A 14,630-nucleotide genomic window follows, 5' to 3' on the forward strand; every position below is an offset into this window, starting at 1 on the left:
TGGAAGAGGAGAGCAGGCAATTTTTGCCTATTTCCCCCTACACCCCCAACAACACTTTGATCTAGGCCTCCAGTAGATCAAAGATTTCTGTGAACAGAAGGACACTTTTCCGCTCACAGAAGGATGTTGTTGGATACAAGGCTGAATTTGTGGGGTGGAGAGAGAAATGCAAGCTTAAATGTAGCAGACACACACCTTCATATTGTACCTTTCTGTTAGCTCTTATTAAATTGTACAGTTGATTATAGAAATGTGTACCACTATCAGTAGTAGCTAATGGGAGATGATTATTCAAGGATGTTTATTATGATGTATCCTAAAAGGTGCACATTGTGTGATATATCATAATTGTTGATTTTGTGCTGAAGAACTTATCAGGAAAAAACCAAGGCACTTACTAAATCTTCATAGAACCTTCTCTCACTATTTCCCACAGGGTAAAAATCTGTGTCCACCTGCCTCTGGTGGAGCAAAGCTCAATTACACTGTTCTGATTGGAGAGACTCCTTGTGCTGTAACTGTCTCTGAAACTCAGCTGCTGTGTGAGCCTCCAAATCTCACTGGACAACACAAAGTTATGGTGAGGTCAAAGAACAATACTTTTGTCTACCCATCTTTTGTTTGTTCCTCTCACTGATGAGCCAATCATTTTCTGCGCTAGCTCCTGTTCTGGCTTTTGGCATGGAAACTTGGGGGGGAGGGAATGGGGATCCTTTCTTTGATATGAAAGGACATCTCTAGTGCCCCAAATTTTTTGGAGACACAGGAAACCCAAATGAATGTCTTTGAATGCTGCCATGAGTTTTATTGAAAGGTAACACAGATGCTTTCTAAATATATGAATGAATTTGATAATACACTGCAGTAAAACAGCTGTATTCACCACAGTTAACTTACACATGTAAATATACAACGCTATGTAGAACTCATTGCTACAAACAATGGACTTTGGAATATAGGGCTATTAATGGCTACTAGCCATGATGGCTGCGTTCCACATGCATTGTCGGAGGTAGTATACTGAGAATAAGAAGTGGGGAGAGTGCTGTTGTAAAGCTAGAAAAGGTTCAAAAGGGCAATCAAAATGATAAAGGGGATGGCGCGTTTGGAATAGTGTGTTCAGTTCTGGTTACTTCACCTCAAAAAGGATACTGTAGAATTGGAAAAGCTTCAGAAAAGGGCAACCAAAACAATCAAGGAGATGGAACAACTCTCCTATGAGGAAAGGTTGTAGCATTTGGGGCTTTTTAGTTTAGGGAAAAGGCAAGTAAGAGGTGACATGATAGAAATGTATAAAATTATGCATGGCATGGAGAAATTGGACAGAGAAAAGTTTTTCTTCCTCTCTCATCACACCAGAACTCGTGGACATCCATTAAAGCTGAATGTTGCAAGATTCAGGACAGAGAGGGTCACATAGCACATAGTTATGGAATTCACTCCCAGAAGAAGCAGCGATGGCCACCATCTTGGATGCTTTTAAAAGAGGATTAGACACATTCATGGAGGAAAAGGCTATCAATAGCTTCTAGCCAGGATGGCTATGCTTTTGCTCCACATTCGGAGGCAGTATGTTTCCAGATACCAGTTGCTGGAAACCACAGGGGAGGAGAGTGCTGTTTGCACTCAGGTCCTGTTTGTGGGTTTCCAATGGGCAACTAGTTGGCCACTGTGAAAACAGGCTGCTGGACTACATGGGCCATTGGCCTGATCTAGCAGGCTCTTTTTATATTCTTATGAAGCTGCAGCTGAAGACAAGATCAGCCTGTCTGTCAGATTTGTTAATGAGCACCATTTATTTAGCCTTACATTCACGGGGGACATCTACACCAGATATATCCCTGAACAAATGAGATAGAACAATGGCAAACAAATAACAATTTTAAAAGCAGGACAAGGACAATACAATCTAATTGTTTGCAATGTGACACTGCATTATTCTATGATAATTTCTATACAGTTGTTTTAATAACTGGTCTGTATCCAGTCTTGCTCTTTCATACACACTGTCCCATGTAAGACTGCCCAGGTGTTCTTGCCAAGTGAGAAAATATCCATGTTATTAATGGACATGTAGTTGAATGTGCCTTTCATGCTATGACTGGTCTATTAATTCCAATAGTAATGTTAATAGAGTAGAGCTGGTTTGGGGATGTGTCATAGAGCTAGATGACTCCCTGAGATGCATCTCTGATATTTCACTGCTGCAGATGAGTGACCATTTCAAGTTAGTGAGGCATCTACTTCTAATGCTGTCATCCTTTAGACCCCATTGTAAGTAATTTACAGAGCAATCCTAACTGAAGAAAGCCATCACAACTTTTGCCAGCATAACATACACTGTCATAATTTACCCCTGTTCCACACTCCATTCAGGAGGAATTTTGAGGAATCTGACATATACTACCCCTTTTGATGGCTAGGTTTTGCTTGGTTGCTAGGTCACATGGCTGAGCTGGAATGGGTTTGGAATAGGTATAAGTATCTCCTTATTTGTTTGTTAGTTTATTAAATGTATAACCCACCCTTCCTCCAAAAGGAGCCCAGGGTGGCAAACAAAAACACTAAAAGCACTCTAAAACATCTTAAAAACAAAAGACTTTAAAACATATTCAAACAAAACATCTTTAAAAACATATTCAAACAAACCACCCTTAAAAACACATTCAAACAAAACATCCTAAAAACATCTTTAAAAAAAGCTTTAAAAACATCTTAAAAAGCAATTCCAACACAGATGCAGACTGGAATAAAGTGTCACTTAAAAAGCTTGTTGAAAGAGGAAGGTTGTTGTCTTGTCACGACCTACCATGTCCATGGAACAGCCCTTTTTTGTGGTCTTATGCTTGCATCAATTATGCTTACTTAAGTTCCACTGGCTGAACCAGGGTGAGTGACTTGCACTGGCCTAGTCCCAAGACTCACTGAATCCAAGCTCGATCTTGAGTTTGGATTGTGTTGTTAATGTGCATCCAAGAGATTTTAGCCGTCAATTGATAGTTGACTAAACAAGATGCTTTTCTGTATTCCTTCCTGCTAGTCTTGACTTTAGTAGACGTAGTAGAAGAGTGCTAGTGTGACCATACCTTGTGTTAGCTTATTTATAAGCTAACGTTTTCATGTAAAATTAATGAGCCAAGGGAAATTAGTGTTGTAAAATATGCCCCATTCAAAATGCCATCACTGGTGTACAATATAGTTAATGATCAGACAGGCAACCTCTGAAGAATCTTTGCAGAACTTGCATGATGCTTTGGTTGCAGATCATTTTCTCTAGTTACCCACTGAAAAGAACTGAACTGAAATGCAGCAAATAAAGTGTCTTTATGGATCAAGCTTTTGTATCTCCTAGGACTCGTGTTTATTATATCTGAATGAGAATCCAGTGAAGCCATTTTGCTTACATTTCAGTTCCCCCAAAGAAGTTGGTCCTTTAATCAAATCTGTCTACTTATCTTCCAAGTCTATTTTGTTAGGATCTAGTAAAACTCATTGCCTTATCTACTTTGTGTCTTGTACTCTCTGGTGCCAAGTCATAACAGCTCCTTGTTGAAATAGCACTGTAAAATAGCTCCTGCTCATTAGTACCTGCACTTATCAGAGACCATAACATGTTCTGCAAGGCAATCATTAACTGTCTCTCTGTTTATTCTGCAGCAATCCCATGGTTTACCCCAGGCCCTGCCATTCCACCGCTCCTTTTGTTTTTCTCTCTTCTTCTCTATTTCCTCTTCAAACTCCTTTGTCAATGAAATTGTCATTCTGTCTCTAATGTCCATGGTTTACAAAAGGAAGCTGAAAGCCTGTGAAATGAAAGTCAAATGGAGGCATCAGATAATCCGGACAAAGCCAGAGATAGTGCTGGGATGATCACAATTTGAAGCCTTTTCTGTGTTTCAAGTAGGCTGTGCCCTTTCTTTCTGAAGATAGACACTCTTTGCATGGTCTTGTCTGTGACTCTGCAGACAAACTGTGTGTCTTCTGAAGGCATATTTAGCTCCTTGGGAATTATTTCCAGAGTGGGAGTGACATGGGCAGAGGATCTCTGTCAGGCAGTAGTCCTTGAAGGCACACATTTTAAAAGAAAAATCCTGCTAACATAACTACTGGAGCAGAAATAAAGGCTTGTTTTCCATAGATCAGCTCATATGCAGATGAGCAGAGATACACATTTGGAACCAGTATTAAAAAAGCTCAGGGTCTTCTCCCTGGTAATCCTAGGATTTCTTTCTTCTGCAGTAGCAAGTTATTGAAGCTGTTTGATCCTTTGCACAACTGATGCTGCGGTCTTCTTCCCAAGTAGGTGGTTTCTCCCCAGATCAATCTACTTGGAGTGCTGCAGCAAAGTCTGATGACTGTGTCTTTTGCTTGATTAGGTGCATGTAGGTGGCATCATCTTCTCCCCTGGCTCAGTGAATGTCATCTCGGACAGCCTCCTGACCTTGCCAGCTATTGTCAGCATTGCAGCAGGAGGCAGCCTTCTTCTCATCATAGTCATTATTGTCCTCATTGCCTACAAGCGCAAGTCTCGTGAAAATGACCTAACCCTCAAGAGGCTACAGATGCAGATGGACAACCTGGAATCTCGGGTGGCCCTCGAATGCAAAGAAGGTCAGTAGTACCACCCTGGATACTGTCCACCACTAATCTGGAAATGTCAAATGACACATGAGAAGGGGTCTACTTAAGCAAGGGGACGCACATGTATCCTTCATACAATATATTCACAGTACTGCCTAGCGCAGTTTCATGGAAACATCATAGGTTTATGATCCAGTGAAGCTCTTAATCAGTGAAATGGAGTTTTCTTTGTTGCACTGACACAAGCCAGTTGCTAACCTAGGACATAGTTTGTGAATGAAGGAAAGTGTGTTATGGAAATCAGTTCAAAGAGACTCCGGGAATGCATACATTCATGATCCGGATGCCCTCCTCCTCAGGTTATTGCAGGTATGTGTTGTGCATTGACAAATAGCTGTCTATTTCATGGTCTCAAACTGATGATGTCATCTGACCTGACCAGCAGCAGCTCTCCTAAGCCTATTTTGGCTGGACAGAAAACCAGGTGGAACATAGGAACCAAGAACTGAGATATGTATATCTCCAAGTTGGGGAGGCTCATTTAACATCAACATGAAATCAAGCTTTCAGTGTAATCCGCCCACTTCTCTAGAATGCTCTGCCAACAGAGATTCAGCAGGTGCCTTCTGTTTTAACTTTTAAATGCCTGCTGAAAACCTTTCTGTTCTGCCAGGCTTATGCAGGCAATTAAGAAGATGTCTTTTTGCAATACTTGACCTTTGTTTTTATTGTATTTTTAATGTTTTTATTGTATGGTTGTTGTTTTTAACTTGTCGTTAATCACTTTGATGTTTTTAACAAAATAGCGGTATACAAATGTACTTATAAATAAATAAGTGTGTGCACACACAGAGGTAGGAATGGAGAGTCACTCAAAGTGTCGGTACTTAACTTCTCATTATCAGCTACATATGTCACTGACAAATGGCCATGGCCATTACTTTTTACATTATCTTTTGTCCTCTTGGTAAGAGGTATTGCTATGGCATATTTCCTGTCTCAGTGTTTCCGGCTCCTAAAAATAATAATTATAATATCCCACCCTTCCTCCTAGAATGAACCCAGGGCAACAAACAAGGGACATCTTAAACATGTTAAAAAGATCTTAAACATATTAAAAAGATTCCATCACAGATGCAGACTGGGATAATGTCTTATGTAAACTATGTAAACAGTTGGAGAAATGATTTGCCAATACACCTTGACATACAAGTCTCAGCTGAAGGGATACAAATCCAGCGAAGCACCAGTGTCAGAAATCACAAGGTTAAGAAAAGAACGGTCACCTTGTTGCTTAGATAGTATCACAGTGCTAAAGATTCCACTAGCCCACAACAGAGCTTTGTTTAAATTAGGCTTTTCTGGATTGCTCAACTGATGAACACAATTAGAAAGGCAATGCCACAAGAAAATACAAAAAAATGTACACATAATCATAACCATGTTAATCTGCTATCCATTAGGATTAGACAGGCTCAGACTACATAATTATTAACCCCCTCTTTCCTTCCCTGGCACTTTGTGCAGTCTTTTCTCCAAAATAAGTGTTTGAGGATCAAACAATGTAACAGTGTTGTTATAGAAGAAATACTGCCATAATCATGCACTTAGGCTGCTTTCTCTATGCATATTACCTAAGAGCAAAGCCCACTGAACACAGTGAGACTTCTTTCCAAGCAAACATGCATAGAATCAGGATGCAAGAGCCTTGCAGACACTAGAGTGGACCATTTCACACAAAAATTTATCATTCTCATGTATACACACATGTACCTTAGCACATCTATTTTGCCTACCATAGCTTTTTCTTGTTGATTGAATGCATCTCCAGTACTAAGTAATACCAAGGCTTGTTTCCGTGGTAACCGCCTCCGGCTTACTTTGTTGCCTTTGATCTGGTGTGAATTTAACAAGGCCTAAGCCCAGGTACAGCTGTCGAATAAACATTTGGTCAATCTCTTTCAAACACACACACTCATAAAATGCCCTCTTTTGTAGCCAGAGAAGCTCAGAGTTCTCTCCTGTGAGGTCTAAATGTGAGGGAAGATGGTAACAAGTGTATCTGAGGCAGAGGCCTTTGCCTGACTAATGTGTGGAGAACAGGATTAGTGCTTGATCCTATATAAGCAACATGTATAGGGTTTGTCAGTGCCAGGTAATTAGGCCTGGCTGTCTGCTGACCTTTTTCTGAAGATTTTTCATGTGGATATAAGGAAAGCCAGAATCCTTTGCAGTGATCCAAGTGTTTCACAGAATGAGTTAGAACCAGCAGAAAAATAATGTACACGTCCTGATGGCTGACAGAGTCAGTGAGTGAGTTCACACATTTTTTTAAACTTTAGAATAGAGACCACTGAATAGGGCCTCATCCCACCCAGCAAAAACAAAAAACATGGTTGGGAAGTAGATGTAGAATTCTTGCCTGTCTTTTGCACAATAAAAACACAAAATCACATCCTATCTAGTATTCCCACTTTACCCCATATCAGCATTGAAAGGGAGAAACAAGATTTTCTCGCCCTTGACTGCTGTTTAAATATTTTCATTGGATAAATAGAGATGAACACTTCACAAGTAACCTTGCAGGCATACATGATACAGGAAATGGGTCATCTGAAGTGTCTGGCTAGGTAAGAAATTTACCATACATCTTCACTCAAGTAGACATTCATGGAAGAAAGGATGAAGCAAAATTCTCTTCATCACATGCACAGATGTTGCAGGTGACCATGCAACATGGTTGAATGCCTGCCATGGTAAATTTATCATTTGGTAAATTATCACCTGATTTCGCTCACTGTGATTATGGCAAGGTAGTTAAAGTATATTTTTTTCTCTCCCATTTTTCACTTTAACCTGTGGATTCTCTGTGGGGGGGTTGTGTATCACCAAGAAAACTTTCAGAGTTGTAGAGCAAGCGATTCTGAATCCAACAGTATAAGACTTGTAAGTTTTTGTTTTGAAGTGGGACTATACAAAGCACCAGAAAGGGGTGTGGGGGGTATTTTCATTTAACATGGTAGAACGTGAAAAATCCCTACTGACTATAGTATACAGCCACTCTTATGGCCGTATAATAAAAGAGCAACTAATAGAAGTTAGAAGGTTGCATTCTAGATGGAAAACCTAGGCTTGGAGCGCATGACTTGTATGCTGTGTTTATTCTAATGGAAATTGTATTAGGATACCATGGAGTTAGGAAAGGGCATGTGAAGGGTTGTTGCATGTAGAGATGGGTGAGATGACCCAGTCTCCTCCCCCTCCCCAATTCACTTGGAAATGAGCTAATTTGTTTGCAGGGAAAAAAATCAGAGAAAAATCTGTCTATTTCTCGAGCCAATGCTGAAGCTTGTAAAACTAGTTGGAGGGGGCCATTCCCAAAGTACATTCCCCTTTTCATTACCTTGAACTCTGACATAAAACAAAGAGGGTATTAAGGAAGAAGGATTTTCTCTTTCCTCCTTACTCCCACTCAGTCACTCTGATGGCCTCCACAGTGCATCGGGGCTTCCAGAGAGGAATTCTCTTGGGATTTGGAGTCCTTTCATGCAACACTGTCATTGTATTTGGAAAGATGGGGAGGATGCTTTGGGAATGCAGTGAGGGTCCTTCTCCAACCTGGTTGTTGATCTGAGCCAGAGAAGGGTTTGGAGGAGAGTATTAAAAGCCCATTTATCCTTTGAGGTGGGATTTTAAGAGATCTAGGAGTTAATTTCTGACCCAGGAAGCATGTATGTGAACAGGACAAAAGCAAGCAGGGCCCTGCTCACCTTAACCTGGTGAGTGCCATCACCTCCCTCTTCCCCTGTCACCTTACCTTGGGCCAGGCAGAGGGAAGATGGTGGAGGTAGCAGCAGGGAGAGGATCTTTTCCTGCTGGGATGGGTCTGTGACTACCAGTTCTAGATTCCCCCAGGGGAAAACTAACACTATTCATGTCACTTCCACCAAGGAGAAAGCCCTCTGTGTGCTCCTTCCTTGCTGTCTTCATCTGTGTTGCCCTCTGCCAGAAAATTTCAGTTGGGGAACAAGAGATGTAGGAGGCACTGGGAAAAGTACTTTGCAAGCACAATCAAACTTTTTTGAACATCTACTGTAGACACTAAAAAAAAGCCCAAGCCTTTACAAGTGTTCAATATAACTCCTTTCAGCATGAGCAGCAAGTCTATTGTGCTTCCCTAGGCATGTGTATGAAGGGACTTATTGTGTGTACTCAGTGGGGCACATATAATTCTGGGAATGTGGCACTCAAAGGTGATGTTTGAGATGTGCAGTTTGTTGGTTTGGGCTGTTTTCTTTTTAAATAATACCTATCAAAGCAAAAAAGGACAAAGAAGCAGAACCATATTGTTAAGACTGAAGTCCACTTAAGAATTGAGACATTTGTCTTCAGACAATACAGCTGAAGATCAAAAACTTATCTCTTCTCTGCAGTAATCATGGGCAAACAACAGATGCCAGTCCTATAAAAGGAAGCACCACTGAATTAAATGAGACTTACTCCCAGGTAAGTGCATATCCTCACTTACCTGGAAAGTGCCATTAAATTCAATGGGGCTTACTTTTGAGAAAAATTGTATAGGATTTCATAGGACCTAAAGGGTCTCCTTTAAAATGTTTTTGAGATCTTGGAGACTGAAGACCCATTAATGCAACCCTTATCTTTACACTGTCAAATATAGGACTATCCCCAGTAAAGGAAGGCACATGGCCACCCTTAGCACCAGTAATATTTTCAATTGTGAAGAAATGTAAATAACATTAACTTGAACAGCAGAAAGGTCTGTTGTCTATTACCATAGCAGATTTTAATAAGGACAATGAAGCAGTGCCTTTTTCCATCTGGCTCTTGGAATATTGGCAAAGCAGAAAGTGTGGCTTACATACAAGTGTTGTACGGACTGCTAGATTATGGATCGTGATCCACACAAACCTAACCAGCACTGGTACTTTTTGAAACAAATGTGCAATCATGTTGGCATCTTAGGGCCAGTTTACACATTCACCAGAACAAGTCTCCAGTATGTATGTTAGGGGAGCATTCACATTCACACAATGCCACTAATACATAATGTGTTGTAGGCATGACAGGTGATGCTGCCATATGCTCAGAATATCTGTGCAATCCTTCCTCCTTGAAAGGGGGGGAGGAGAAGCTGGATAAATTGTACATGCATACTGCCACTATACAAATTACATTAGAGCCATGATGGAGCATTGGGAGTTTTTATGCTCTCTCACCATGCACATCAAGAGGCACTTGCAGTTCTCTACCTGCACCTGAAAGCATGATTTTCTTCCCAGACTCTGGATAAAGCCATTTAAGCTGCAAAACATGAGTCCATGTGCTAGCCATAGCAAAAGAGCATATTGGATGGAGAGAGAGAGAGAGAGAGAAGCCTCACAGTGCAATGATTTAAAAATAGGATATTTATTTTTATCTAGTGCCTTTCAAGGCATTTTCATTGCTTGCATACAAGGTGTGAACAGCATACAAATTAGCAAGTGTGTTTTGTTCTCAGCATCTGTTCTTTGCATTGTGTGTTTGCTCTCTCTCTCTCTCTCTCTCTCTAGGATGCTGGGGAAGTGGCTCCCAGCTTGAGGGCATGTCTGAGTGACACAGAGAGGTCTCGAGTAAATGAGCTCCCCTGAGTTGGTTCATTTGCAGTCTTTGATTGCTTGTACTGCAGCCTGCATTTCCAGTGCTTGTCTCTGATTGTCTCTCTTTCTCCCACCCTTTCTCTAATAGCTTTTGCAGAGCTGCAGACGGATATCAATGAGTTAACCAGCGACCTGGACCGCTCAGGGATCCCGTACCTTGACTATCGCACATATGCCATGAGGGTCCTCTTCCCTGGCATAGAGGACCACCCTGTCCTGCGTGAACTAGAGGTAATGGAATAGCTGCACATTCTCTCTGTCTCTGTTTTATCAGGTAGCTAGTATTGCCGTCCCCTCTGGGAAGCTAGATTGAAACCCACACAGCTGTGAAAGCACCTTTCTGCCTCCCACACTGAATCTTATTAGAAGTGCTGGGCTAAGCACATTGAACACTGAAGTTTGTTATAACGAAAGTCTTGTGTTTTATATAGTTTTCACACAGTTTGCTTCCTCTTGATTTCTTCTGTGTGGCTGCTGCCCTGCCATCTTTCCCCCCCATTACTAAAGCTCCATGACCATCAACTGTTCAAAGGCTTCTTGAATTCTCTCTTTATCCAAAGGGAAACCAAACGGTGTGGGTGTTCAGGAAAACTACAATCCCTTTGTGCCCCAAGGGGCACAAGCCTCCCATTTGGGGGGGAGAAACTTGTCACATTTTCTACATCTCTTCCTCTCTTTGGCGCAGCTTTTAGGTGTGAGATCTTGGTCACATTACGTCAGTTCTGTCTGCTGAAAACTTGCATGCTGAGCTCACCAGTTGTGTTGCCAGCCATCCCAATTTTGAGTTAGTTCTTACATAGTTAAAGCAAGTGCAGCAGCAGATGGGACCCATTATTCAGTATGAAAATGATGCTGGTGGCATTTAACCGTAGGAACGCAAAAGAAGGGGTAACAGCATCAGTGGCATTTCTGTGCATTAGTTGTAGATGCCGTGTGTGAGAGAGTAATAACATGGAAATGCCTGAGGAACCCATGGGGCTGCCCTGTGAAACTGTTTACATTTCATTTTTTTTCTGCTGATGAGTTCTATACAGACATTTCCTTATCCCCTTTGCCTTTTCAATCATGATTCTACTGTGGAATGTAAGGAGCTATGCAGCCTTGCCTCTTCTCACCCCCCGTTTGCAAAGAGGTTACATATGATGGCAGAGAAAACCCAAGGTCTGCATGTAGGGTGGACTTTGCTGTCTTACTGTATTGTGTGCACTGCTGCAATATCCTGCCAATAGCTATTTAACTTATTGATCAACATATGACGTTCTTCTCTAGGGCTCTAATTAAAACAAACCTGGCAGCTACTGTTTGTAGCTCAAGTGGTAGTACTCTGAGGACTTGGGCTGGAGGGTTAGACCTTACATAAGTGAAAGAAATAAATACTAGATGTAGTGGTTTTTGTTTTGTTTTGTTTTGTTGGCCAAACCCAAGAGCATAAATGTGCTGTAGTACAAGTTCTATTCATTTTGATAGGCTTGCCCAGGGAATGTTCTCAGTGGATTGAACACAGCACTTTTACTAGTAAGCTAAGCTGCATGTTTGCAAATCTCCTTCTCCCTAGTAGGAGAACAGTTCTAAACTAGAATTAAAATGTAAGAAACATAAACAACACTAAATTTGTCTGACTGCAAACTATGCCTAACAAAAGTTGGGCCAATGTGGGCAATTTTGTTTCATTTATTGATGTAAAACATTGGTCTACGTGTGAGAGGGTTATGCAACTTGATCAACAGAATCTCTTTCAACTGGACAATTTGGTATTTTCCTCTGTGCAAGATATATAAGGGCTGGAAGCTTAATCATCAGATTTATGTTGTAAAATGAAATAACTTGCAGTCAAATAAAGTTCAATTCGACCCCAAACGTTCCTGTCTCACACACTTTGGGCCAATTAATTAAGCTATTTATATACTTGTTATTCCATTGGGATTACACCTGTGGAAATGGGCATTTAAGTAATCAGTCACTCCCTACTTTCTCTATTTATATCATGAAACAGCAAGCAAATATTGATGCTTGCTACTTCTTTTATTTACTGTTCCCAAAAAACTATAGTGGTGATGAATGTGCTGCCAATTACACAGCTGCTTAGTTATATAACATGAGCAAGTTGAACACATAAGTCACTGAAAACTGGAAAAGAATTATGCACAGTGCTTTATCATTTTGACTCATAATGGATTACTTACAACAAGGACTAGTGGGAAAGCCTGAATGTTTTTTGTTTGTTCCTATTGCCATTTCACAATAAAGCAATTGCCTAAATTAATTTGCCGCTGGGAGTGTCACTTTTGTGCAACAGATGCACAACTCATGTGCCACTTTGTGGGCTTTTAACCTCAGTGTACAGACAATATAACATTCTTTCTAGGGCCACACTCTGAGCTCTTGGAAAACTGAAGCCAGGCTGGAAATAGAGGGCCTTGTCTCTCTAACTTGATCTTTGAGGACACACTTCTCTTTTTACAGGTGCAAGGGAATGGGCAACAGAATGTTGAAAAGGCCTTGAAACTCTTTGCCCAGCTGATCAATAATAAAGTATTTCTGCTGACATTCATCCGTACTCTGGAGATGCAGCGAAGTTTTTCCATGCGTGACCGTGGCAATGTGGCTTCCCTCATCATGACAGGACTTCAAGGGAAGCTTGAATATGCCACTGATGTCCTGAAGCAATTGCTCTCTGACCTGATCGAGAAGAACCTAGAGAACAAGAATCACCCCAAGCTTCTCTTACGCAGGTAAAAGTGACGAGAGAAGGTGGTTTGATAGATGCTGGTACCTTTTCTTTCCTGAAAGGCTGTGGTTCCAAGAATTAAGTAACCCAGGACTGGAAATCTAAATGTTCCCTAATGCTGCTGAAATCACCAGGTTCACCCACCAGGCTTAACCTTTGAAAAGTACCAAGTGCCACAAGCAGAGCATGGAAAAGTTACTTTTTTGAATTACAACTCCCATCAGCCCCAGCCAGCATGGCCACTGGATTGGGCTGATGGGAGTTGTAGTTCAAAAAAGTAACTTTTCCAAGCTCTGGCCACAAGACCCCTTCCAGAAACAACTTTGTAGACCATTCTAGCTTTTCCCCAGAAAATCTGGTGTCTCAGTTAGAATGTCTGATATCGCAGCTTCCTGTAACCTTCCCTCTTTCCCTGATCAGACTGCTAAGAAAACTACTGTGTTGTGTGGCGATGTGACCCTTTGTTGCTTTTGTTTCGGCCAAGCACAAGTGAAAAAGATTAAATCTTAGCCATAAATATAAGATTTTAAAGTGGGCAGAGCTGGAGCAAAGAGTAGCAGAGGGTACCAGACTGCTTAGAGACACCAAGTTGGAAGGCAAGTAACAGAGAGCAAATAACCTATTAGTTTTATCTGACTAATGTTCCTATTCTAAAGATCTATGCGGATATATCTGCCTGTAATTTAGTCATAGTATCACTTCCATTCCTGTGTAATGTCAGGTTTTATGATGCTGCACTAGCACATCAGTTGTGTTGGGCCAGCAAGTCTTAGGAATGTGCAGTAAGTTCAGATAGACTTCTGTAGAGCTCTTATTCTGAAAAGTCTGAGGATAGGCTTTCATTCTGCATGTAGGGCTAGGTTCAGGCTTGTAACCTGCTTTTAGTTGTGAGAACCCTGATGCCCCTTATGTGCTGAGAGAGGCAGGATCTTATTATGGAATGGGGAGGCAAGGTCTTAGATGCAGAGGTGGGAGGGAACCCTTCTTGTGTTATGGATAGGCAGGGTAACTCAGAGGTCTGAGCTGCGTGTGCCAGTGTGTGTATTTACCTAAGAAGCAGGCTTTTACCCTGCATTCAAATCACTGAGACTTAAGACTTAGTAAAATAAGAGAAAGCTACTTTATTTATAGAAATACATAGTAGATAGGAAAGGGATACCTAGTTCTAACTAAGTAAGTTGGAGGTACAATGCCCAGACTTGGGTATTGCCCTCATGGTTCAGGAGAGAGAACAAAGACAGAGATGTCTCCTCTCTCCTCGGACAGTTGAAGAAAAAGACAAAGGAATGAGGGGCAGGTCAGCGTCCCTGAGCATATCAGTTTAGAACAGAAGGAAGTTAGGTAGAGAAGAGCACAGGTAAAGGTAGGCAAGCCTAGCCAGCTGGAGGACCCTAACTATATCTTCCTTCTGGAATACAAACAAAAGAACCCAAACAGGAGTTGCTCTTGCCCCACTTCCAACATCTGAAACCAGTGGACCAGTATCCTTTGAAATTTTAAACTTTTGTCATTTCATATGTAGGTACACATAAACAAAAAACTACATTTATAAGGCTCTGAGGGCTGCCAGTAAAGAGCAGGGAATTCTAATTCTCGTAAGATGCATCAAGATCCCATGAGACTTTATCATTCTTCTACTAATTACTTTTTCATGTCGCCTT

General features: G+C 41.2%; 1 protein-coding gene across 5 annotated transcripts in view; it reads left to right on the forward strand.

The window, feature by feature from the left end:
• The window catches only part of PLXNA2 (plexin A2), a 627,239-nt gene that overhangs the window by 541,330 nt on the left and 71,279 nt on the right, over positions 1-14,630 (forward strand). For 4 of the 5 annotated variants that reach the window (XM_061632052.1, XM_061632055.1, XM_061632053.1 and 1 more), the window contains 4 exons: positions 437-580; positions 4,377-4,611; positions 10,330-10,472; positions 12,705-12,973. In XM_061632052.1, the coding sequence (XP_061488036.1) occupies positions 437-580; positions 4,377-4,611; positions 10,330-10,472; positions 12,705-12,973 (791 nt within the window). Of the gene's footprint in view, positions 1-436; positions 581-4,376; positions 4,612-9,014; positions 9,073-10,329; positions 10,473-12,704; positions 12,974-14,630 lie in introns of those variants that run through there. The other variant, XM_061632056.1, reaches the window with a different exon arrangement.

The sequence above is a fragment of the Rhineura floridana genome, chromosome 6 (genome assembly GCF_030035675.1).
Source record: "Rhineura floridana isolate rRhiFlo1 chromosome 6, rRhiFlo1.hap2, whole genome shotgun sequence".
NCBI classification, from domain to species: Eukaryota; Metazoa; Chordata; class Lepidosauria; order Squamata; family Rhineuridae; genus Rhineura; species Rhineura floridana.